Below are 27,165 nucleotides of genomic sequence, written 5' to 3'. Positions count from 1 at the left end.
GTGAAGAAAGAACACTTGAATATAATCAGGTATCAAGGAAAGTATAACAAACTTAACAATACCAATTTTATTTATTAAAATTCCAATTGGGACCTATTATAAAAGCTCCCTTTGTTTAGGGAAATAGTTGGAAATTGGTCATCTTCACCATACCTGACTGTTTTCCCCTTCATTCAAAAAAGTAGTCAGGTTTTGTTCTTTCGGGGTAGAGGCCACCTGCTCTAATACATACGTGGCTTCCAGAGGAACATTCCCCTGCAAAAGGTGCAAGCATGTATATTTTTACCCAATACACACACTATTTTAGCATTTGCATAGAGTGTTAAAACATTAATACAGTAGAGCCTACTTAAGATCTGGTCCCATTGATTAACTCTCCTTCACTCCTTCTTTTACAAAATCATTTCTGATCAATGCAATGCAACGCAACTTAATTATAATATAATTTCTGGCTCACCAAATCCTGTTTCTGATCAAAATAAGGTAGTAATTTCATTCTTGGATTTTTTTCTGCCTTCTTATTCAGCAATGGCCTGATCAAGTCTGACAAAGTTTAGCGTGAAAATTAAAATTCATCACGCTCTTATTAATGAACGTTTGACTGCCACTCAAAAACAGTGTAATCTGCATTACAGGAATTAAAAGCATCTAAAAGCTTTAAATAATTGCATGATTTAAAGAAACAACATAAAATTCCAGATAAAAATCATTGAAACTGATCTTGAAGACTCCACTGTAATGGATTTGCATAGTTAACAGAGTGTAATGGTATTCTTTGCTCAGAAATATAGTAGATATTAGAGCAAAGTTTGCTTTTAAATCAAGTTTCTACCATTATTAGTATTCTATAATTAGGAAAGGTCTTTTAATGGAATTAATTATTTGAACCCATTTAGAAAAAACAGTATCAAGTCTCAATTCTTGAAATATGATTATTTAGTTTGACCCCAACAAATACACTAATTTCCCCAAGATTGAGATGTTAAAAAATGATCTTTATAATTAGATGGGCAATGAATATTACAGTTTTCTTATTCTTTCAAGTATACAGCACCATCTCAAGAAATATAGTTAATCTGTTCAAATAATTATGCTAAAATGAGCTAGTTAATTACAAAAACTGGCTCAATTTATACACAAATTATAATGTAACAAAAGGACAACAGTGAATCAATTTAAGCTTAATTCAATAATTCTGCATTGAAAACAGTGAGATCTCAGACATTAACAGCTTTTTATCAGATATTCGCCTTGCGCTGACTACACGCCCAAAAGAAAATTTTACAGAATGCCACTAATTTAATTGATTCGAGAATAAGTAGCCTCACTAGACATTAAGCAGATTTCAAAAGGACATAAGAAAATAATTAAGTCAAATGAAAGATTTCTGGAGTGTTTATAAATTCAACCTAATCATAAACTAGGAGTTATGTAAATTTCACACTAACAACTTACCTGTTCCTGAGGATTTCCATCTTCAGGGACAGAAGCAGGTGTTCTCAAGGGTGCAGGCCAGGAGGATTCCTCTACAACTATTGGGTTTACCTGGGGCTGGGTATCAGCAGGTTGCACTATAGGAGTTGGAACAGTTTCTGCTCCACAATCTCCATTAACACTAAAAGTATTAAGAAGAAAATAATCAATATTATGTTTACAACTAGAAAAAAACTGATGGAAGTAAAAAGGGAACTGAAAAATAAATATTGTGGTAAATGAGCTAAATAAACTGAATTTGTAGGACATGAAAAGCAATTCTCAGTGAAATTAGATTATTTAGATTGTTAAAATAGATTTTAACTTTTTTAAATATATATATTCTACATCACATATAAACAATTTTGAATTTGCTTTGAACAAACATAAAATTGCCGTTCACATCTATTACATGAAAACAGAACACTGAAATAGTTTGCCATGGCTTGCTCATTAACCCATATTTACCTCATGTCATTCCGAGTGCTGGAGCATAACTGTTACATAAACTGCAAATAGGTTTATTTCCCTAATTTCATAAGTTTACTTTGTATGCAGAAAACTACAGAATATTGTGGTCTTATTCCCAGATCTGGGGTCACAAACTTTATCTCGTTCAAACAAAAATAAATCAGCTGGTCCCTAACTACATCATAACATAATCTGGAATGTGTGTCACAAAGCTAGTCCCTTTTTTTTCACAAAGCTCTTTCTAGGCTCAAGAAGACTGCGTCTGAAGAGGGGTAATAAATCGTGCCAGACTCCGATCAGTCTGGTATCGTACAGAGAAGAAAAGGATTTTGAGAGGCCTTGTGTTATATGTAAACAGATGAGACTTCATGCCAAAGTGGTCTGAAGTGACCTGTATAAAGAGAAGGGAGAGGTTAGGTCTCTAGCTAATTGAGCTGAGCAGATTTAATTCAGTCTTGAACTGGGAAGTTCATCAGGGGGCTGCGTGGAAACTCTCTCTCTCTTTCTACCTTCAACTTCTACCTGTAAGCATGTGTTCCATTTATGCTGGCTTTTAAGGGGACTTTGCTTATTGCGACATGTGTGTGTATTCAGAACAGCATAGCTAAGACTAGCTGGATAGGTTGGGTTCTATAATGTTCTTTGTTCTGTTCTTCATTTTTCATTGTGTAATTTTGTGAATAATTTCTTTTGCCTGTTTTATAATCTAGTCATCAACCTAGCTATCTTACTCCGGGTAATCTTCACTGTACATTTTTTTTTAAGATTACTTACAGCGTGGAGACAGGCCCTTCAGCCCAACAAGTCCACACCGACCCTCCGAAGAGCAACCCACCCAGACCCATTCTTCACCTAACACTATGGGCAATTTAGCATGGCCTATTCACCTAACCGGCACATTTTTGGACTGTGAGAGGAAACCAGAGCACCCGGAGGAAACCCACACAGACACAGGGAGAATGTGCAAACTCCACACAAACAAGTTGCCTGAGGCAGGAATTGAACCCGGGTCTCAGGCACTGAGAGGCAGCAGTGCTAACCACTGTGCTGCACTTACTGAAACAAATTGCAAAGTTAGGTCTAGGGCTGCCTGTTTAAGAATGTTTTGAGTGGTCTGGCCTAGTCCATAACAGATTGGGGGATGAGAGGCGCTGGTCTCTTTATTTCGCATGTCGGTTTGGTTGGGTAGACAAAGGTTGGGACAGGAATGGTTCTTTTAGTCACCAAAAGTTTTCTAGATGTGGACACTGTGACTTTAGAGGTTTTGCAAAAGGTGAATAAGATCAAGCTGCAAGAATTAGCAGAGAAGCTGGAATTATAATTGCCTGCTTCTGTGAGGAAAGGAGAGATAATTACAGCAGTAGCTCAGCACTTAAACTTGCTGGAGAAACCATCAGAATCTACACAGATGGCAAGAATTCAGTTGGAAATGAAGCAGCTTGAGCTGGAGGTGAGAGATAAGCAAAGGGCAGCAGAAAAGAAAGTTCCAGTTATGATTAAAAACAGAAGAGGGGAAAGAGAGAGAGCAGCAGAACAGAGAGAAAAAGAGAGCAGCAGAAGAGAGGGAAGAAGAGAGCAGTGAAAGAAAAAGAGAGCTTTTGAACTTCAAAAACTGACACTTGAAAAGGGAAGTCAGCTTAAAAGACTGAAGATAAGGCCGAGGGTAGGCTCAGTGAGGAAACTCTCTCTCTTTCTGCATTCAACTTCAACCTATAAGCATGTGTTCCATTTGTACTGTTTTTTTAAAAGGGAGTTTGCTTATTGGGACTGCTGTGCGTATTCTGAACAGCATAATTAAGTCTAGCTAGATAGTTTGAGTTCTGTAGGAGTTCTTTGTGTTTGCTTGTGTAATTTTGTGAATAATTCTTTTGTCTGTTTTAAAATCTAGTCGTCAACCGGGTACTTTTCATTGTACACTTACCAAAACAAACCACAAAATTAGGTCTAGGGCTGCCTGCTTAAAAATGTTTTGAGTGGTCTGGCTTCATCCATAACATATGCAAATATAGATTACAGAATAGGGGAGGATAGGCTTGGCCTAAGTTATATAGTTTGTAAAAAAAAGGTAGTTCACAATTCATAGCTTGGAGTTTGTATTAGCTACGGGCAGAATCATCTATTCCATAATCTGTCTCTAGAAATCACTTAGAAGTCAAAAAGCAGATTAATTAATTAAATTCCTTTGAGTTTCTGCAGGAGAATTCACAAAAGTGATAGAAGTAAAGGCGAACTTGTCCAGTAACTAGTCCTAAAGAGAGACATTATAATCAATGTTTTTTCCAATATATCATGGGAAAGAAACCAAATTCCGAGATCAGATCATACACTGAACACACAAACAGATCTTAACTACCGTTCAAGACTAATTTCTGCACAATATTGAAAAAATAGTTTATGAAATTTGGTTACATTTAAACAGATATACTAACTTATTTTATGCCAATACAACAAGCCTAGTAATGTCCAAGTTGTCAACTCTTTACTGACTGCTCATAAATTAAAATTAGCCCTCACCTGTAGTATAGAAATTTGGAAAGAATTGCTTTTTGATAGAACTGCTCCTTGCTTTTCTTTTTTCTTTGCCATTTTGGATCCACAAGTCTTTGATATAATTCTTTCAGCCAATTCCAGTCTCCTGTCTAAAATGAAACAAGTTTCATTCATTTGCAAAACATTGCATTTCGAACAGTCTACTGTATAAATAAAATTCGACCACGCTCAGTTAAAGGATTAACATAGATAAATATATACTTCAGGGCATGTTCTTTCATTCTCACTATAAAGAATCAAAACATTTGACTGAATTATTTCAGAGAATAGCTTGTGCCCTGTATGCATCTAATCTGCAAAATCTTAATTAGATTAGATTCCCTACAGTATGGAAGCAGGCCCTTCGGCCCAACAATCCACACCGACCCTCCGAAGAGCAACCCACCCCATTCCCCTACATTTACCCCTGACTAGTGCACCTAACACTATGGGCAATTTAGCATGGCCAATTCACCTAACCTGCACAATTTTGGACTATGGGAGGAAACCGGAGCACCTGGAGGAAACCCACACAGACATGGGGAGAATGTGCAAACTCCACACAGACAGTTGCCCAAGGCGGGAATTGAACCCGGGTCCCTAGCGCTGTAAGGCAACAGTTTTAACCACTGAGCCACCGTGCCGCCTGATGTTGGGAATTCATTCTGAACATAACATAAAAACAGAAAGAACAGGACATAAAGCTTGGAGTCTGCTCCATCATTCAATGAAATCATTGCTGGTCTGATCCATCTGATGACAGTTTCCTGTCCATACCTCAAAACCTGTTATCCTATAGTTCAAGAATCTGTTTATCTCAGTCAATTCCCAGGAGACGTGAATCACTTTGGGTCAATTCAAAGACATTGACGATCTGCTTAAGAAACGGAGCAAAATTGGGGCTTACAGATGTCAGTGTAAGTAGAAAAAGGAAAACTGTTTTCAGTTGTTGAAAGTGTAAGTTACCATGGGATAAAAAAAAATGTTTACTGAGCATTGTATTCTTCAATCCTTGATACAAAGTTCTTTTATAGAACCTGAAGTGTTGAGATGTCATACTTTCAACAAGAAGTCTGAATGATCCTTTAAATCAGCAATTTCTTAAACTTTCAGAACAAAGGATTGACAATATTTTGAGGAGAAATTCTTCTGCACCTCAAATCTTAAATGAGCAACCCACTGTTTGGAAAATGTGCCAAGTACATTTCCTGCCATTCCCCCACTGAGACATTCTCTCAACACTAACCTTATCTGGCTCCTTCTCATAACAGCCCCTCAATCATCTCAACGCCATTGAACTTAGGCATAACTTGCTCACTGCTTCCTTACAAAACAATCGCTTCATTCCAGGAATCAACTTAGTGAATCTTCAACTGCCAAAGCAAATATAGCCTTCCTTAAACAAGGAAACCAAAACTTTATTCTATGCCTTGCAGTCCCTGATCCCATTAACACAGTTTCATATACAAAGTTACTGGTTGTTACTACAGTAGTGTAGGAAGGCCCGGAGCTGGACTACACCAATCTTTAACAGGATGGAGAATTGCTACATCTTCAGGCATCTATGTAGATGGCACAATACTGGTACTACCTTTCAATAGTTAAAATGTCTAAAATTTCATATTTCATTATATGATAGCCCTGTCATTAGGCCAATGTGCACATTATGTATTCAGTTAAATGAAGATGGTACTTGGCTTGGATAGACCAGTGTTTAGAAGAGCAATAGTACCAACATTTTGGTTCCCAAAAAGATTCAAGCATAGTGGAATTCTTACACTTATTTTAATAACATGTAGGAACTTCAGCTATCAGAATTGTTACAATTCCTGAAGTAACAAATAACATTTTAATAGAGGAATTCGAATTTTGTGCTGTCAACTGAATGATGCATCAAGATTATGTTTGAGTAATTTTACCATCACAAATGACAATTTTAAAAAGACTACTGACTGAATATTATTTTCTTTTCATAGGCAACTTGCACTTTAAGCAAATTAAGAGATATTTGTTTCCCATTTCACTTCGAGCATAACCAAAAATCTTCCTTTTTGTTGTATTACACAGTTCTTCTCCAGCCAGGAAGCAGCAACAATTAATTGTCGCTCGCCAGAGTTTCTGATCCCAGAACTTGCACTGAGTGGGTCACAATATAGACACTTAACTTTGGTCTACTTGAATCTTCCAACCTCCCTGAAAACCTCACAAACAGTCTGAAACGTGACTGCACATTTCCACTTCAGTCTGCATGGTCGACAATAATCAGCATTTTCTCTGCTTTAGCATAATTACTTACAACTTTATATCTATAAGATTTTCCTAAGACTTTTGGAAACTTCAGGTCTACTTATGACAGAGTCAGACAACCACCGTTGTCTCTTCAAGGGTAAATAACTCCCAAATGGAAGCAAAGTACTGCAGAGGCTGGACATCTGAAATAAAAACTTAGTGCTAGAGAAACTCAGCAGGTTCAGTAGCATTCATTGTGATAGAAATACAGCTATGTTTTAAGTTCAATGGGACTCTTCTTCAGAACTGAAGAGGGCTGGAAAAGAGATAGTCATTATGCAGATAAAGAGTGTGGGCTGGGGAAGAGGAGGAGCAAATAGAAGACTGTAAGGGTGCCCAGAGCAAAAGGCATTGCACGTGCTTATACCAGTAAAGATAGAGATGATAAGCAGCATACCCTCCAATTTCTTTGTAGCTACACAGTCCTTTGAGGTCCATGCATGTCTTGGGGAAATGGAAGTCAATGCTGCAATTGACATGCTGACACCAATCACTGTTGGTGGAACCTTGGAACTCAGAGGAATGTTGATGACGAGTAGGTGTTTGCAGCAGAAAATAGGTAAAGTCTGCTGAGAAACTTCTGGTGTTTTTGGTTTTGGGAGGCCTCCCATCAAAATGGGAGAACTGTTACAAATTATGTTAAGAGCTAATTAATACTTGAAGCAAATCATCGTGTCCCATTAATTGCAAATGAATCAGATAAGGGATAGTATCCAAATGCACTCTCTCCCTTTTGCTCAACCATTAAGGCTTTCCAAAAAGATGGCACTGATAGATGGCTTTATATGAAGTTATTTCATAGCTAGAACAACAGTAACTTATAATTACCTGGGACGAGGTCATAAACAATTCCTGAATATCTAATTCATCAAGCAGGAGGGTCCTTCCAACGCGATGAACACCCATGCTGACATGTGATTTGCTGTAAGGTATCTTCAGTAACTTCTTTATGTTCTATTTTTAACAAAATATAGGACATTAAAATTCATTACCACCATAAAATGAAATAAGCACTCACTTAGCAACCGGAGATACATTTAATTAATCCATTCTAAGGAATATAGCTGTTCACTGATTTAATTTATGAAATAACTTACAAGCCTTATAGATCATGCAAAATAAATTGAACATAGTGGTTTAAACAATATTTTATGTCTCAATATCCAAAATAGTTATTCAGAATTAACTTTTAGAATTTTTAAAAATACATAATGTGGAATACATCTGACGTAAACATAATTAAGAATAAGAATTTCACATTTTCAACATATATTTTGCAGGAAAAAATATGTGAATGCATTTAACATCCAGATAGATTTTATTTTAGATACCAAATTTCTGATGCCAGCAGTTCATTTGCACAAATTTTTCACATTGGTAAAATCACATCAAACTGCGACTAATTTCAAGCCAAGCGCTTTGCAAATTTTAGAGGGCTTGAGAGTTTTTACCTTCATAGATGAAACAAGAATCGTTACAAGTTGAATAAATGTTAAGTGGATATTTTCAGTTTAAATACACATTAGCAAATAAAAACATTCAAATAAACACACCAAAATGGAGAATTCCTCCTGCAAGTAAAAAGTAGCCGGTGGACTTGTGCATCACAATGATTTCTCACAAATATTCCATTCATATTGAAAGACTAGTATTGAAGTGGTAGTACATATTATCTGACTGAAATTAGAATTTCAAACATTACAAATGAGAAACTTAAATTATACATCATTTCCTTGTCAGGTCCCTCAAAAGTATATTCCCATTACAGTAAAATTTGAACAGCAGAAATTATAAAGTATTATAGACGATTTGATCAAAAAATCCATATTGCTGTTTTATACTCGACTTAAGCCTCCTTCTATTTTTTTTAGTCTAAATCCATCATGATAGTCACCAATTTTATTAATCTTTTATGCTTATCTGATTTCCATTTAAATACAAATATACCTTTTGCTTCATGGTAGTGAGTTCCACTTTCACACCACACTGAGTAATGACCGTTTCTTTCAAAATTCCCCACTGGATTGCTTGATGACTATCTTATATTGATGGCTTCCAGACATACTCTTAAGAGGAAACATTCCCTGGGTTCTACTCTATCAAAGCCATTTGTAGTTTTTTTTATTCTTTGAAGGGATGAGTGTGCTGCTGGCAAGTTCAGCTTTGTTTGTCCATCCATAATTCCCCTTGAACAGAACTCTTAGTCAACCATTTCAAGACGCTCTGGCTTCACATATACCAGACCAATGACGACAGCAGATTTCGCTCACTGAAGTGACACAGGTGGCTTACTGCAACAACTGATGTTGCCATAATGTTCTGGAGTTCAAATCATATAAAAGCAGCACCAATCAACACATCTGTATTATAAAGCTCTTTGACAATTTAGCTTCATTATTTTTCACTCTCTGTTTTACTCCTGTTCTAATCTTTTCACATTTTCTCTTTCTCCTTGGATGTTGGTGTTTTTCATGCACGTCTCTACTATAGCCCTTAATTATTCCCACGTCTCTAGTCATCCTTGGAGTACCACTAGGGTTTAATATCCTCCTTCGAGCAAACTATAGTTTTCCTTCACCGTTAATCATAAGAGCCAAAGTTAACTAGGATGCAAAACATTGCACAAGACCCAATGCTCTTAAAGCTTAATTCTTGCAAGGAAAATATTGCTAAATATTAAAGCAGTTTTCAATATTAAGGTCCAATGGAAAAAGGTGACATGAAATGCAAGGGAAAAAAAAATGCTTCTATTTAATAAACATATTGACCCAGAAATTCAGGATTGAAAAACATGGTTTTCAACTAAAAAAGTACACACTTACCTTTTGATTAGTTTGGTGCTAGGGATTCCTGGACTATTATGAAACTGCAGAAACCTGTCCACGAATTCTCAGTCATCAAGAGGAGAGGATTGATATGGAAGCCACACAGCTTTTGCAGCAGTAAGAACACCATGAACTGAAGTTTAAATGCCCAGCAGCATAGACAGCAACTCTGACAGCTACCATGAAAGGGTATGATTAGTAGAATAGATGGATGAATGGGGCTGCCAGGTAGGTGAAGGTACCAAATGGGGTGGGCAAGAATGTTAGAAATATTATAATGCAAATAGATGAAGCTATTAGTGAAACACAGCTTGTCAAGTAGCCACATTAATCACCAGTTATCGGCAATGAGACAAAGGAAAGTCACAGTTCTTGTTTCACAATCTTCCTGGAAGATGATATCCACAGATAATCTAAGCAAATGTCAGAAAACCCACACAAGCTTTGACACATTTTTGCTTATAATTAGCATGGTAGAAGTGGATATATGGAATCTGCTAAAAATTCCTATACTGATTGCTACTGTAAAGTATACATATGAACACAAATATCAGACAAGGCTCGGGGAAAGGTAGCCAAAAAGCACACTAGTATGCATCATCAGAGCTTACAGTGAGAAAAACCACTGTAACAAGACATCAGGGATGCTGCATTATCCCATAAATTGTAAGCAAATGTGAATAACACTATTTATGAGAAAAGAAATTTAGGGAATAAAGTTACAACATTTTTTTAAGGTATCTGGAATAAAGGCAGCCCACAACCTGTGAACGGACTAAACCATTTGTAAGTACAGCTAATGCTCATGTGTCAGATCTCATAAATTAGACATCTGCATGGGATCATGCTCATAAGAACAAGCTTAAGTCAGAAATAACCAAGTCCCTTTGTACAATTTCGATGAAATCCACATTATGTATTCATTTGTACTTATAAGCCAGCAATCTGTGAAAACCATGGCATTGAGGGAACTTGCGTTCCAATATTAGTTACATCTGATTTTGTCTTGCAATAAAGGGAAGATGTAGTTGGAAGGCTTTCAATTGGTCACTAAATCATCTCAGAGTCAAAGGAATAAGTTCAAGGCAGTAAAGGTGCTGCTGTTAGTTTTACTGCTGAGAAGGTGAAACTGTACTGTTTGGGCTCAGGAAGAAGTCTTAGGAACTCTTGGATAGCACTAAGCAGTCAGGGCTCAAGAGTTATGGAAAGCCAATAGGTATTGGGGTGAGGGCTCAGGAAAGATCCAGGAGCTACAAGGCTCAGAAAGCCCACGAACAGATTTTACTAAGTGCAGCTTAGAAGCATTAGAGCTCAGAGAAATCCAGGGACAAGTACTTGTTTGGTGAAGCTTTCTGTTCCAGGACTGGAGTCGTGCCTTTGTATGGATGCTAAATTACACTTACGGAGGTTCCAAGAAAGCACTATTTCAGGAAAGGAAAACAAACTACCAAGACATGAGCAGTTGTTAAGGTTGTCCATGATGAAGCAATGCTTGAAGGATTTCTAAAGCTAGGTCTTCAAAAGTGAAAAACTGGAATACCTTGCAAGATTTTAATGAGATTTGATGACCACCTGAAGTTGATTGCGAACAAAGACATGGGATCTGTTTAAACCCCATTTGCTTTTTGATGTGCTCCTATGGGGTATTCAACCACAGTTTGTCTTGATATCCATATTTACTACCAGTTCAATCTGTATCTAAGAATACAACTCGTATAAAATAGATTGCACTAATATTATAATGTATATTTAAATACATTTGTTGATTCAAAACTATGAATATGGTGAGTAAAAGTATATGGTAAAGTTGCCATTATCTCAGAGGTACAGAAGGCCATACTCTCATTACAGAGCGATGATTGCTAGAGGATTACCATACCTCAAATAAGGGGCAAGGTTGAAAAGGTGGGACCTTCATGATAACTTTAGAATGCTCTTACCACCTGGATTCATTATCTTAAATTTACAAAGTTACTGGTCCCTAAACAGTTTACAATATGTTTGGTGGTTTGGTCTGGGATCATAAAAATCTAAACAGCAAGCTTCCTTGAAGCTTCCAAGATGGACTTTAGTGCAGTACAATCTCAGAACCATAATAATTTAAATTTATGGAATGCCAGTCAAATATTAAGAAAGTCTTATTGTGGTATTAGGATTTGACTGTATTTAAACCAGAGGGTTGGCATTAGAGCAAAACACAACATTTGCAAAGTCACCATTATGATTACACTGCACACCTAAATGAACATTACAATGGAACAAAATCATCTGTACAAATAATCAAATAAAAATGCTTCAGCAATTATTTGATTTATTGTAGACCCCTTCAAATACATAGCTCAGCTACTCCCTTTCTGACTGTGGCAATGAGACAATCAACTTTTGTTGATATCAATTAAATTAGAATTGTTTAACATTGATGCACTTGAAGGAAAGAATTCTTAAATTTTTGGAAAACTTTCAAAATTGCTATACTAGACAGACAACCTGTGGCTTTACATAAAGAACTAATTAAATGCATATCAGTAGGAATACAGTACCTCAGAATCAGAAACAACATCAACATCATTTCCAATGCAGTCAATGAAGTCGTACGCCATTCCAAAGCTTAAAAGAAAAATAAAGTTTGATTTTCTTAATAAAAATACATTTTGAAGATTTTTAAAATCTATGTCAAATAGAAATAATTCTGATGAAATGTTCTACATTAACTTCCTCTTTAATAGGATATGTATTCCCAGCATTTTGTTAGCAAGAACTCCTTCAAGAGGCAATTTTTACATTTGATTAGCATTAGTGGTACAAATGATATATCTTAAACAGTCATATTTGCAGCAACTTGAAATCAAATAGTGGAATACGTTATCTCAAAAGGAGCATGTTGTTTGTACAAAGAAGGGGACATTTTACAGTCTAGTACATTGCCATTAGCTGAGCAAATTCTGTATACGACAGGAGGCTCATGATGTAAGTATTTAGAGAATGTTGACTAAGGAAAAATCCTAAGTTATTACATTATTTATTTGTAACAACTCAAAATGGCATACCAAGACAGTTTATTAAAAATTAAAACTTAATTACTCCCTTAAATTTGGTGGGAGTGAAATAGGTGAACCATGATTTCCTCTAATTGATATTCATGCATTGCTTCCCCTAATGACCCTACTCTTGTTAGAATAAAGTATACGGCCATCGGAAAGTAATTGGGCTGAGCTTTGAATGATGATTGATAATGACTGCAATGATCATCACAGAATGCAATGCTGTAGCAGGATGTGATGCAGGAACAATGTAGGTTCAAAACAATGTTAATATTTTTCCCATGTCTTAACTTTATAATACTGTGAGCTTATCACCAAACTACATTAGCTCATCAAGCAATGCCTCAATTTTAAAATTTTCATGTGATTTACAAGTCCCTCCATCATCTTGTTTCTTTTCATCTCTGTAATCTTCTCCAGCACAACCCTACCTGCACTTCTCGGATTTCAACCTTTTGAGCTTCCTAGATTTTAACCATCAGTTCCATGCCTTCATTTGCCAAGGCCCTATACCTTTCTGTCACTTCAGCTAACTTGACTCCTTTAAATCGCTTAAACCCAATCCCTTTGGCAAAGGTTTTAGATATCTGACCAGTAGCTTCTAATGTGACTGTCATATTTTATCTTGTAAAGCTCCGGCAAAGCCTTTGTGACATTTCACTGTACATAAACAGACAGTCCCTGGTTGGGAATGGATTCAGTTCCTCAGATTGTTTGGAAGTTGATTTGTACACAAGTCGGAACGCAATGCAGGACAATATAAAACAGTCCGTCATAACTACAGGAAATGTTTGTACGCAGAATTACATCCTTGTACAGGATTGCAACTACAAGTCAGACATTCAAAATAGGAGACCTCCCATGTAGGCTTTCATTGTTATATGCGGAGATTACCAAATGACTTTTGTTACAAAGAGTTCAAACTCATTTTGAAATAATTTCACACTGAAATATTAGTGACCTAAGAACATTATTGGAGCACCATTATTGTCATGATAAGAAATTTTGTTACTCAGAGAATTTCAAGTCCTTTTAGTCAGAATTAATCCGATCAGGAAACTGTCAATGCATTAGCTTTTGTAGAAACAAAGAACAAACATCAACAAAATTAAACATGGGTAAATTTACATCCCTGAACAATTTAGTTCCAAAATATGTCACCTGGAAAATGGCTTGCTCTTTTTGCTTGTTCCAAGAGAGGTTGCATCCATTTGTCCAAGCTGGCTAATCCCACGCAGCCAATTTGCAGGAGGCAACTTCAGGTCTGTCTTCTCTTGAAGCCTAGCATACGCTGCAGGAGGTGGAGCAGCAGAGTATTTCACCACTGCGGTACTTTTCACCTCATTACTTCCAAGAATGCTTTCCTGTTTCAAAATGAAACCATTTAATCATTGCTGTATAAAACAGCTGATAGGTAGCTTTGTTGCAGTTATTGACACAACATCACAAAAAATGCTTTAACTAATCATTTGTTTCATTGCTATTGTAAGTTAGCTTCCATGCTTCCTTGCATAACAGTAGTGACTGCTCAAGGTAATGTTAGTCATGAAGTACTTTGATGTGCCTTGAGATCATGAAAGGTGCCACATAAATCAGTTATTTTTTGTCATGAAAAAAAATTTGATCTGTACATTGTAATGTTATAAAATGGTTAAATACAAGATATTAGAGAGAAAACACAGTTATTGTTAGAAAAAGTGAGCAGGTTTGGGAGAATCTGTGGAGAGAAAACAGTTAACATTTCCAGTCCAGTTACCCTTCCAGAAAGGCAGTTCTAGTTTTTTAGTTCAATCAACCCATCCTCAGGATATTGTTGTACAAGTTCCTTTGGGTTATGTCCCATACCCACACATCTTCATTCTTATATTCTTCATTATATCATTACCATCAAGCCAGAGATTCTGATTCAGAAATCTGATTAAATGAGGACAGCAGGGTTGAATGCCTGGAGCAGCACAGGTATGAATAAAAATGAAGTGCCAAACTAGTAATGCTACAATATCAGACAACACGCAGCATTTCAGCCATTAGTGTAGAATGGATAATCCATCTTAGCTTCTACCTGAGGTCCCCAGCATCACAGCTGCAAACAATTTGACTCATTCCATAGTGAATGTATGGGAAAGCAAATGCAATGGGACCAACAAACCTCATCTGTAATCATGAAGTTTTGCACTCCAGGCCAACTATTGCATTACATTAACATTTAGCCAACAGTGTGGAAAACTTAGCAAGGTACACTCTGTCCACAAATACCACAACAAATCCAATTTGGTCAGTTATTGCCAAACCAATCTGTTCTCTATCAGCAAGCAATAGAAGACATTTTCAACAGTGTTATTAAGTGATAGTGCATTATACACACAAAAGCTTGCTGCTGAATGTTTGGGATCAGTTAGCCAAACAGCTTCTGATCTTATTAAGCCCCAGTTCAAAAATTGGCAAAAGAGTTGAATTCAAGATTGTACAATTAGAGTGACTGCCTTCATCAGGTAGTAACTGACCAAGTATAGCACCCCGGCAAAGCTGAAGTTAATGGAAATTGGTGATGAAGATGGCCTATGGTATTATCCACAGGCAATGTCCTGGGAACTTGGGTTCGAATCCTGCCACCATAGGTGGTGGAGTTTGAATTCAATAAAATTATGGAAGAGTCCAATGATGACTCACGAAACCACTGCCGATTGTCAGAAAAACCCAGCTGGTTCACTAAAGTTGTTTAAGAAAGGAATCTGCCATTGTACCTGGTCTAGCTTGCATGTGACTCCACAGCCAAAGAAATATGGTTAACTTTGAGTCACATAGGTGTACAGCATGGAAACAGGCCCTTCGGTCCATGCTGACAAGATATCCTAACCTAATGTATTCCAATTTGCCAACACTTGGCCCATATCCCTCTAAACCCTTCCTATTCATATACCCATCCAGATACTTTTTAAATGTTGCGATTGTACCAGCCTCCACCACCTCCTCCGGCAGCTCATTCCATACATGCACCACCCTCTGCATGAAAAAGTTGCTCCTTGGATCCTTTTTAAACTTCTCACCCTTAACCTAAGCCCTCCAGTTCTGGACTCCAACCCAAGGAAAAGATCTTGTCCATTTACCCTAACTATCCCCCTCACGATTTTATAAACTTCTACAATGTCATCCCTCAGCCTCTGATGCTCCAGAGAAAACAGCCCTAGTCTATTCAACTTCTCCCTATAGCTCAAATCCTTGAACCCTGGAAACATCTTTGTAAATCTTTTTGGAATCCTTTCAAGTTTCACATCCTTCCGATAAGACGGAGATGAGAGTTGCGCATAATATTCCCAAAGTGGCCTAACCAATGTCTTGTAGAGCTGCAAAATGACCTCCCAATTCCTATACTCAATGATCTGACCAATAAAGGAAGGCATACCAAACACCTTCTTCACTATCCTATCTCCCAGCAACTCCACTTTCAAGGAGCTATGAACCTGCACTCCAAGGTCTTTGTTCAGCAACACTCTCCAGAATCTTACCATTATGTGTACGAGCCCCGATTTGCCTTTCCAAAATGCAGCACCTCATATTTATCTAAACTCCATCAGCTTATAGCCCATCTGACCAAGATCCCATCGTAGTCCGAGGTAACCTTCTTCACTGTCCACTACACCTCCAATATTGGTGTCATCTGCAACCTTATTAACTATACCTCCTATGTTCACATCCAAGCCATTTATACAAATGATAAATCATCAATCGTCTGTTACTTCTTCAAAAAACTCAATCAAGCTCATGAGACGTGATTTCCCATGCACAAAGCCATGCTGACTATTCCTAATCAGGCATTGCCTTTCCAAATACATGTAAATCCTGTCCCTCAGGATCCCCACAGCCGGCAAACTGATTTTCTTCAAGTCTCCCTGGAACTTCCATTTGAAGTCACCTTTCATCTGAGTTTCAACATCCTCAAAGGCACCATTCCCATGACCATAAATTGTACTTAAACAGAGTAACCCATCGCTAAAACTTTCATTGTATACACCTATACCCAATGTTTACACTATCAGGAGGAGTTGCAGGCAAATGGTCAATTTCGAGGGTTTTCTGCGCTCTGTCCTTTGAGAAATAACCAGGATCCTCCGGGGTAGGGGATAAGCGGGTGTGGACAGTTAACTGATGAGGGATGCATTCAGGTGGACAGCGGTAAGAGAGCAATCTCAAAATTAAAAAAAAGTTTCGAGAAAGCACAAGGGAACTCCTACCTACCTGCTTCAAGTCACAAGCTTCCCTACTGTTGCTGCTACTCTCCCTGATCTCAGTGTTCCGAGGGACAGAGCCACTGGCTATCGCCCCACACTCCCTTCCCTCCATCGTTTTACTCGACAGCGTGGCGGAGACGGGTAACTCCGGGCAAAAACACGAACCGCTTCCTTGCCCAGAACGTTCTAGAAGTCATTACGAATCAAGCGGACGAGGAGCGGGTTTAAACTTGGCACCAAGGGCGGACGGAGTGTTCTGCTGCCCTCGTGGCAGCAGCCAGAGACGCTCAGGTCGGCGGCAGAAACGGCCGCTCCCAGCCCCCACACACCTCTCCCCCCGTCCCCCGAGCGCGGGCGCAGCGGCACCGCTGTCACCAGAAACGTCGGCCGCACGAGCCGCGGCCAGGCGCCGGAAGTCCGCCACCCAGCTTCCGGCGGCGGTCGGAGTTCCGTCAGTAACGGTCGCAGCCCGGAAAGCGGAGAGGGGAGGTCTGCAATTCCTCGTACCCATCGCAGAGGAGACATCCTGATACACACGGAGGAAAGAACATATTTCCATTCTGACTTTCACTATCTTGCGATTTACCACTCCTCCCCCCCCTTTCCTCACCCAAAGCGTTTTGTTGTTCTTTAATCTAAAAGAGTAGGGAAAGTACATTCAGTTGTTATAATGGTGAACAGAACTTTATCAATTTGTACCCGGCGCTGAAATCCAGATACATGTCCAAACGGTCAACTGATTGAATCAAACAGGATGCCTTTTTGGTGGTTTGTAATCGGCGGAGTGCAGATTGTCAACCAGTCGATGTTTGCAAAAATCCAAATTGAAATGTTGGAGATGGTCTTCATTTGGGTAGAGGTAAAGTTAGTAAGTTTGCAGATGACACCAAAATTGGAGGTGTAGTGGACAGCGAAGAGGGTTACCTCAGATTACAACAGGATCTTGACCAGATGGGCCAGTGGGCTGAGAAGTGGCAGATGGAGTTTAATTCAGATAAATATGAGGTGCTGCATTTTGGGAAGGCAATTCTTAGCAGGACTTAAACATTTAATGGTAAGGTCCTAGGCAGTGTTGCTGAGTAAAGAGACCTTGGTGTGCAGGTTCATAGCTCCTTGAAAGTGGAATCGCAGGTAGATAGGATAGTGAAGAAGGCGTTTGGTATGCTTTCCTTTATTGGTATTGAGTACAAGAGTTGGGAGGCCATGTTGCGGCTGTACAGGACATTGGTTAGGTCACTGTTGGAATATTATGTGCAATTCTGGTCTCCTTCCTATCAGAAAGATGTTGTGAAACTTGAAAGGATTCAGAAAAGATTTACAAGGATATTGTCAGGGTTGAAGGACTCGAGCTAAAGGGAGAGGCTGCACAGGCTAGGGTTGTTTTCCCTGGAGGTTCGAAGGCCGAAGGATGACCTTATAGAAGTTTTATAAAATCATGAGGGGCATGGATAGGATAAATCAACAAAGTCTTTTCCCTGGGGTGGGGGAGTCCAGAACTAGAGGGCATAGGTTTAGGGTGAGAGCAGAAAGATATAAAAGCGACCTAAGGGTCAATTATTTCACACAGAGGGTGGTACGTGTATGGAATGAGCTGCCAGAGGAAGTGGTGGAGGCTGGTACAATTGCAACATTTAAGAGGCATTTTAATGGGTATATGAATAGGAAGGGTTTGGAGGGATACGGGCCGGATGCTGGCAGGTGGGACTAGATTGGGTTGGGATATCTGGTCAGCATAGATGGGTTGGACTGAAGGGTCTGTTTCCATGCTGTACACCTCTATGACTCTATAACCTGCTAACAGATTACAAAAACTGCAATTTAAAGTATCAGTTAAACTTGTAAAGTAACTCATCTAGCCTTGCTGAAAACAACATATATTAATTTCAGGGATCAATTCTCTAACAAAACAGATATGTTCAAGTCTTGCACCTTTTCTGAATTACCTGGGTGATTAGGGAGTCTGAGTTCCTGGCTGTTTTTTCCATGGCAACACTCTGGGTAGTCAGAGATGTCTTGCCATTTTCCTCCTGTAGCATAAACTGTTGTTATCATTTGAAGGTTGGCTTTCTTGTGTTGGCCCTGGGAGAGGAAAGCAAAAAAAAGCATAAGCAGCAAGTCCCTCTGTTCAGCAATATTCAAGATCTTTATGACTAAAAAAAAGTGATTAGGATTGTTTCTCATGAATAACATTTGTTTATTCTGATGTCAGCACTTATTTACCCAAAAGCAGTATAAATGTAGCTATGGTTAGAAGTAAACTACACACTTTATACGTAAATATCTGTATTTCACGAAATACTGCATTTTCTTTTGATTTTGTAGCATCAGGAAAATACAAAATTTCATGCTAATGTTTAAATATTCCTGAAATGTAGTGCAATCCATACACTGGAAAATACTGATGACTTCAGCACAGTTGATACTATGCTTGAGTTCATTTTCACTAAAGGGCAGTATATTGGTGAGATAAGCTTTGGGATTTATATATTCCAGGAATGTTAATGTTTGCTATTTCTGTTGAGACAAATAAAAGATACATAACATTTGACATCAAAATATGACTGATGAAAAACTGAAATGAAAACAAACTACAGAAAATGATTATGCAGTCTACTGATAATTCAACTATTAAAACGCCAAATGTTGATCATAACAGCATTCTTTGTTAGAGAATTAGGGTTAACCTTTCAGTTCAGTGACCTGTATCATCAGGGCACAATTTTTACAATTGAGCTTGAAATTAGCCAGTAATTTGAATTAATCAACACAAATGGAGCAAAGTGGGAATTTAGTGATGCAAATGAGAATTAAATGTTTTGAATTGAACAAATTTGAATCAAGGGCAGACTACCCATCATTCATGTATTCTCAATTTTACTTAACTATTAATCGATTTGTTAAATTGCAGATAAAACAAAAAAGAGCTTTTTAAAATAAAGAATCTCTGTTGACTTTCGAGAGAAGTGGGTACCATGGAATATAAGTGCTTTTTTTCCCCCTTTCAACTCCATTTTAGTTTAGTCTCTATCCTTCCTCCCCATCTCCCCATCACTTTTGACGGTTTGCATGGGCTTTGCTTGAATGTATTTAATTAGCTACACAGGTTCTTGTGGTGCAATGGTAATGTCCTTACCTCTGAACCAAGCGGTCACAGTTCAAGTTCAATCTGTTCCAGAGGTGTGTAAAACCATATCTGAAAAGGTTGCTCAGAAAATATCTAAAGAGCTTCTGTCAGACAGACCCTTGTGGTACAGTACTCATGTCCCTGCCTTTGAGCCAGGAGGCCTGCCGACAATTCTCACCTTCCCCAGAGGTGTGTCATAACATCTGTGAACAGATTGTTTAGGAAAACATAGTAGAGTCTCTGTTTATGTTTGTGTCTGGGTATCATTGAAGAGGGAGCACATTGTATCCACCAATATTCTTGATGCCTTTAGAGAGAGGTGGGTACCATGGGGACTTCAGTGCTTTATTTTACCCTTCAACTTGATTTTGCTTTCGCCCCTTCCTGTTCTCCCTACCACTCCCTCACTTCTGATGGTTTACATTGTCCATAAATATCTAGTTGGTTACACAGGTGATTTACTGGTGGTGGTTAATAGTTGGAAAAAATGTCCCATTGATTCGGTTGTGTTTAAGAACACTCTGGAACACATATTATAAAAAGTGCTGCTGTAAATTGTGCACAATGGCAGATATACAAACTACCTTGTATTTTTTAATGGACACTATTGACAAATGGAATGATAGATCTTACAGGACAGAAGAAAGTCATATGGTCTGTTACATCTTTGTCACTCTTTGAAAAAAATTGTTTGATTTAGTCTCATACTGCAGGTATTTTTCCCATAAACCTGAAAATTAGTCCATCACTTGCCCAGTTATTTCTTAGGAGTGCCAAAGGTATTTTAGAGGCTTCCACCACTCTTTCAGGGTGTGCATTTTGATCCTAGCAAGCCTCTGGGTTTTATTCCCGTTTAGACTTTATGGCAACTACTTTAAATCTGTCAGATCTTGTCACTGATCCACTTGCCAGAGGATCCACATAACTGAAGTCTATTATCATTTGTATAATTATGGTTCAATATGAATTGGGAACAGAAGATATTATACCGTAATCATCATTCTGAGTGTTTGATTGACCTGTTCTAAAGCCCCTTGTGTCTGTGGGTGGCATGCTGAGGAATTACACGCAGACTGCTCATTATGTCGTGAAAAGTTTTAGACATATAATTGGAACCTCAATCCAGCTGGATATTAATTGTTAATCCATATTGAGTGAAAAACTCTGTTAACCTCTCCATAATTAGCTTGACAAAAATTGTCCTTGAGGAATTAGCAGTCAATCAAAAAATTATGGATATACTGGTTTTCCACTCCTGTTTTCAGTAGAAGTCCCATATAGATTGCCATCATCCCAATGACTGATTACCCAAAAATTGGCGTGGGAATTAGTCTAGTTCATCTTGCAGCTGTAGTGTTCTTACAATCTAGCAGGTATATTACATTTTTAAACAAGCTATACCATATTCATTTGAAGACCTGGCAAGAAAAATGTCAACTTATTCAGGTTTGGACCTTCTGGATCCCTGTATGTATTATGTAGGAATTTAATTGGATATCCTTAATATCTCCTGATGCTATTTGTGCAGCATCACTATCTAGTGAACCACCATCTATCTTCATTCGCAGGTCTGCGAGGAGGTCTTCATTTCCTCATTAAAATGATATTTTTAATATAAAAGTTTCAGAATGCTATCTCTGCATAAATTTCAGTTTGAGCTGATTATACTTCTTAATTCTTGATTGATTTGCTGAACCTTGATCAGAGATTTATGAACATTTCCTTCAGATTATTCAACTTCCCAAAGAAAGTTTCAGAAAGCCAAATATCTGTTGTGCAAATTTGGCCTCAAACATGTGAATTTGTTTAGCCATTGCTCAAGTCACTACACATGAAGGCAAAAATCCTGGAATCTTTTCCTGCAACTTCTCTAATTGCTTTCTGTGATTATTGATGAAGCTACTATGTTACCTCTGGCAAATCATTCCCAAAGTATAATAATAGGACTACCTACTTCACTTGAATGAAAAGGAGATACTTTTCAACAAGCATTCCCTGTAGCTCTTATGTACCTCATTCAGAAGTGGTGCTTGAACTTGGCTTCACAACTGCAGCCAGAGCCACAGCGTGCTCTGCTGTTCTCAGGGTAAGGGCCTTTTGCATTCATTTTGCACATGCACCCCTCTAAGTCCCATGGGATTTTCGTGCAACTTAAATCCACATGAATGCAACCAATCTTGTGACAATGAAAATACTTGTGTTCAAGCATCACTTCCATCCTCAGCACCCTTGTGGTCTCAGGAAGAGGTCCTTAAACAATCCTCAGATTTGTGGTGGTGATGGAAAAAGTGTTTGGCTTTGTGGACAAACTCAATCAACAGTAATTTCACATGTCTAGTTTTTGTAATCTGGTTCTCTGTGTGGATTATTTCTAATGGAGAGTGTTGATTTTTAAATTCCTCTAGGAGGATTATTATGGCTCTCATTTGTAATGTCTACATTTGGAAGGTGCCTATATCTAATGGTCAAAGTTAATTTGCTCAACTCTCTCAAAATTTTCCATAAGTCTGCCAAGGTTGCTTCTGGACATTCTGAAATTTCTGCATGTAAATCTCAGGGACCACTCATATGCAGCAAGAGTAGTCTTCTTTGCCATCTCATAATCTGTAGAAACTTCCTTGGAAAGCTCTGCTAGTTAGCTTGCTTTGCACGAGCAATGTCCACAATACATTTGGCCACCCCATTGTCTAGCTCTCTTCTGAAAATAAAATTAAAATGCATCTGTATCCTTATCAGCCTTTGGGAGTGTGTGCACAAATTTAAGCAGCTCCCCACTGGTACTTCTTTCTTTGAAATGCTAGCTCTAACTTCATTTTGTCCAACTACATCTGTACCAGTCAAACATTGTCTTCTTCTGTTTCTATTTGTCACTCTGGCTCTTTTACTCAGTTTTTAACTTTCCAAACACTAATTTCTGAAATTCAGGTTTCCTAGATTTTGATCTAATATCTAACTGGAAATGCTCAACCACAGTCAGCAGTTGTGCGATAGATAATTCCTTTAAAGAATTGTAATCTATCTAAGGCTGCTGCACAAATTTGCTTCTGTTAAAATATTAGCTTTACTTCAAAGCACAAGAAGTTTTGGTGTCTTTCCTTTAATTCTTTTCATTTATTATTACCCCACTTCAATTCGACTTTTGTTTTGGCTTTGAGCTATCCCATAAGCCCCTAATTTTATGTCATAATCAAGTTTGAAGGAGTGCATTGTTTGTGTTTATTCCCACTATTCCACTATTAAAACATGAATGTAACTGTTTTTGTTTTAACGATTCCCAGCGTCCTCTCAATGTTTAAAGAAACAAGTTTTTCTCAGTATTCCAAATCCTGCCACAATCCTTTAAGTATCAATCCTAAAAGAAAATGAAGCATCTTTATAACAAGATCAAACTGGGAGTAGAGAAATATTGCAGTAGCAAGCAAAGTACAGTCTTTCTCCGGGTTATGAACATCCGACTTATGAACACCTGTACTTAAGAACCGACTTCCGTAAAGCTTATTATTATTTTAAAAATCGAGTTACATACAGTGGTTTGTACTAACAAACGGGCGGACTGATTTGCGCGACACTCAAAGCACTGCCTGTTTTCAGCGGTTCGTCGGCCCGAAGCCAGGCAAGCTGTGTTTGATATTGGTAATAATAAACTGCATTTAGACATCAATGAAGATGATGTCTGACACTTGCTTGAATCCCATGCTGAAGAACTGACCAATGAGGACCTTATGGAACTGAAGCAGCAGATGATAGCATTTGAGGAAGAAGGCTGGGACTTAGAAACCCCAGAACCCAAGAAGTTTTAGCTGAAGCCTTTCATCTCATTGAAACAGGGATGGTAATGTTAGAGGTACAAGATCCTAATGCAGAGAGGTTCACCAACGGATAGTTACCAATGGCGTCAGTTGCTACAAAGCCATTTATAATGATAAAAAGAAAGGCTCTGTTCAAGCCACCCTTGATCTTTAAGAAATTGACTTCAGAAGTAAACCCCCAGTCTCCAGCAGCAGAATCGGACACTGACATTCCAGTAACAGTATCAATCCCTGGCTGTCCCGCACCAGACCCATCCTCTCCAACACACGGCCCATCAACCAATTAATAAAGTCATCTTAATTATGAATTAAGGCCCCTTCCAGTATGCAAGATATTGATTGGAACGAGAGTAAGTGTTAACCTTTAATCATTACCTTTTCTATTTAAACAGTTTAAGAATTTTTTCTTTTTTATATATACCTATACGTACACACACATTCTTTCTCTCAATTATAAATACTGTACTGTAGTCACATTAATTATTATTACTATATTATTATATTTAAGATGTTTTAGGTAAAATATATACTATATACTAAGACAAACATTTGACTAATTGGCACTAGATGTGAACCCTATGTAACTGTTCTGACTTACATACAAATTCGACTTATGAACAGACTTAAAAACAGAACTCATTTGTCACCTGGGGACTTCCTGTACACGTGCAAATGAGCACAGCAAATTTGGGTTACAAAAGCATGTTAGACAGTAGAAGGATAGAAGACTCTCCCTCTTATTCTAAGTCGTAACTACCCAAACTATATTCCAGTATGACTGCATTTTAACACATAAACACTAACACAACCCCAGATGCTAACAAAAAAAGAATGAAGCTGCAGTGTAATATTAATTATTTTATTATTAGTTTGTGTACTATACATCAACATGGAAAATTTATTTTTAAACTACTCTTAAAGTCAACATGTTATTATTTTGTGTACCAGATCTAATGACTCAAACATTGGGCCATGGTGTTTGGAGCAAGTTGCTGTTATCAAAGTGACTCTTATTTTCACAATTGTGTAGGTGCAGCTTTTGAAAGATGTTTATTTAAACATAGACATAAACAGAAAAATACAAAAATCTCTAGAAATAAATATATCGATTGCACTGTTGTGACATATTTGTACAGACACTTGATCTGATGGGCCATTGTACTGAGAAGTGGCAGATGGAGTTTAATTTAGATAAATGCAAGATGCTGCATTTTGGGAAAGCAAATCATAGGAGGACTTATACACTTAATGCTAAGTTCCTCAGGAGTGTTGCTGAACAAAGAGACCTTGGAGTACAGGTTCATAGCTCCTTGAAAGTGGAATCGCAGGTAAGGTAGTGAAGAAGGCATTTGGTATGCTTTCCTTTATTGGTCAGAGTATTGAGTACAGGAGTTGGGAGGTCATGTTGTGGCTGTACAGGACATTGGTTAGGCCACTGTTAGAATATTGTATGCAATTTGGTCTCCTTCCTATCAGAAAGATGTTGTGAAACTTGAAAGGGTTCAGAAAAGGTTTGCAAGGATGTTGTCAGGGTTGGAGGACTTGAGCTACAGGGAGAGGCTGCACAGGCTGGGGCTGTTTTCCCTGGAGTGTCGAAGGCTGAGGGGTGACCTTTTTGAGGTTTATAAAATCATGAAGGGCATGGATAGGATAAATCGACAAAGTCTTTTCCCTGGGGTGGGGGAGTCCAGAACTAGAGGGCATAGGTTTAGGGTGAGGGGGGAAGGATATAAAAGCGACCTAAGGGGCAACATTTTCACGCAGAGGGTGGAACGTGTATGGAATGAGCTGCCAGAGGAAGTGATGGAGGTTAGTACAATTGCAACATTTAAAAGGCATCTGGATGGGTACATGAAAAGGAAAGATTTGGAGGGATATGGGCCGGGTGCTGGCAGGTGGGACTAGATTGGGTTGGGATATCTGGTCAGCATGGATGAGTTGGACTGAAGGGTCTGTTTCCATGTTGTACATCTGTATGACTCTATAAGTAAGATTGGAAAATATGATTTCAAATTTAAATGTAGTATGCATATTGTCACATTTGCTCTTTGCCTTCATCTCATTATATTATTTGAAGAACCTAAGGGATTAATAATTGCCTTCCTCACAACCCTTTTGCTGCCTTGAACTGCTGCACTTGTTTCAAATAGATCAAAATGTCACATCTGACACCTTAATGTTAGGTTAAAATGCTACAGTATCTAATTAAAAAGTGCCATATTTCATTGGATCAATAGAGTGGGATATTGTTTTGTCTGCAATAGAAATCAGGATGAATTTTGACAAAAAATACAATTTCTCTCCACACCTTCTTTACAAAGGCATATTCCACAAGAAGGTGAACAAGGCCTTTTCTGCTTCACAGCTACCTCCAGGGCAACATGCAGAGGGACTGAAACTCCACCGTGTGGGATGGATCGATGAGAAAGACCTTTTTCTCCACAAGTCAAATTACATCTTGGTGCATGTATTTTAAGTTCTGGCATGAGACACTTTGCCTGATGATTTCGAGATCTGTTCAGGAAGCCATGTGACAGGATATATTGTCTCCCTTTCCCACACGACCAGTAAGACTTTCACACAAACTAGATTTAAGACTGGGTAATAAATATTTTAACTTTAACAACAGAATAATACATTGTATGTGGCATAACATTCCTGCCCTCACAATGAGCATCACCAGCATACGACATCCACCGCTGATTTTCGAAAGCTCCAGATGGATGCAAATAAACTATTTAAGATCTGAATTTGAAATAATTCGGAGGAGCGCTGTGCATAAGTGGGAATTGCATTGTTCAATCTGACTTCAATTATGGCATTCAAATCAGTTACTGATTTTTAAGATAAAATGGTGCCACTGGAGTATGGTTTAGGAAGGAGTGTTTTCTTTCGAAGACGGATCTCCAAAGCACAGTATGATTTTGGATAGGGCTCGCCCTGGAGGGTGTGCCCTCTGTTCCCATGGTTTCTGTAAACTATTCAAGCTGAACCTGATGCTCAAGCCTAAAAACGACACACCGAGGAGAGAGAGCTTCGGAACATTGGTATCGAAGTGATTACATTTTGTTGATTATTTTGTTAACATTAATGGAACATTTGTTGACCATTATTTGATTCGTTTGTTACTGATACCAGGGAAGCGTTCCTTCCGTTGTTCGGGAATGCCGCGTACCCAGTTACAGTAGAAACAAAGTCGCCTTGAAGAGAATCTCAGTTGTTGTCTAAAGTAATAACAAGTCTGGGAGACAATGTCTAAAGGAAGGAACTGTAATCCGAGCACCCAAAACGATGGAAAATGGGTAGGGAAATTAATGGACTTAATCTTAAAAATAGTAAAATTGATTTATTAATTTTAATTTGACGTTAAGGGTG

At 38.2% G+C, this 27,165-nt stretch overlaps 2 protein-coding genes across 4 annotated transcripts in view; one reads left to right on the top strand and one right to left on the bottom strand.

Annotated features, from left to right (window-relative positions):
* The window catches only part of edrf1 (erythroid differentiation regulatory factor 1), a 66,647-nt gene extending 49,419 nt beyond the window's left edge, over positions 1-17,228 (bottom strand). The window contains exons 1-7 of one of the 2 annotated variants that reach the window (XR_011954690.1): positions 16,865-17,228; positions 13,790-13,992; positions 12,128-12,194; positions 7,591-7,716; positions 4,459-4,583; positions 1,456-1,615; positions 154-255 (exon numbers count right to left, since the gene is read on the bottom strand). Coding sequence is in view for 1 of the 2 variants with exons in the window: in XM_072557566.1 (XP_072413667.1) it covers positions 154-255; positions 1,456-1,615; positions 4,459-4,583; positions 7,591-7,716; positions 12,128-12,194; positions 13,790-13,992; positions 16,865-16,969 (888 nt within the window). In the remaining variant the exon portion in view is untranslated. The remainder of the gene's footprint in view (positions 1-153; positions 256-1,455; positions 1,616-4,458; positions 4,584-7,590; positions 7,717-12,127; positions 12,195-13,789; positions 13,993-16,864) is intronic. The other variant, XM_072557566.1, reaches the window with a different exon arrangement.
* Positions 17,229-17,305: 77 nt separating this feature from the next.
* The window catches only part of LOC140463508 (uncharacterized), a 30,247-nt gene continuing 20,387 nt past the window's right edge, over positions 17,306-27,165 (top strand). Inside the window, exons 1-2 of one of the 2 annotated variants that reach the window (XM_072557565.1) lie at positions 17,306-25,599; positions 26,112-26,837. In XM_072557565.1, the coding sequence (XP_072413666.1) occupies positions 26,709-26,837 (129 nt within the window). In that variant the 5' untranslated portion in view covers positions 17,306-25,599; positions 26,112-26,708. Of the gene's footprint in view, positions 26,838-27,165 lie in introns of both variants that reach the window. The other variant, XM_072557564.1, reaches the window with a different exon arrangement.

The sequence above is a fragment of the Chiloscyllium punctatum genome, chromosome 38 (genome assembly GCF_047496795.1).
Source record: "Chiloscyllium punctatum isolate Juve2018m chromosome 38, sChiPun1.3, whole genome shotgun sequence".
In the NCBI taxonomy this organism is placed as follows: Eukaryota; Metazoa; Chordata; class Chondrichthyes; order Orectolobiformes; family Hemiscylliidae; genus Chiloscyllium; species Chiloscyllium punctatum.
This window is presented reverse-complemented; position numbering and strand designations above follow the sequence as displayed.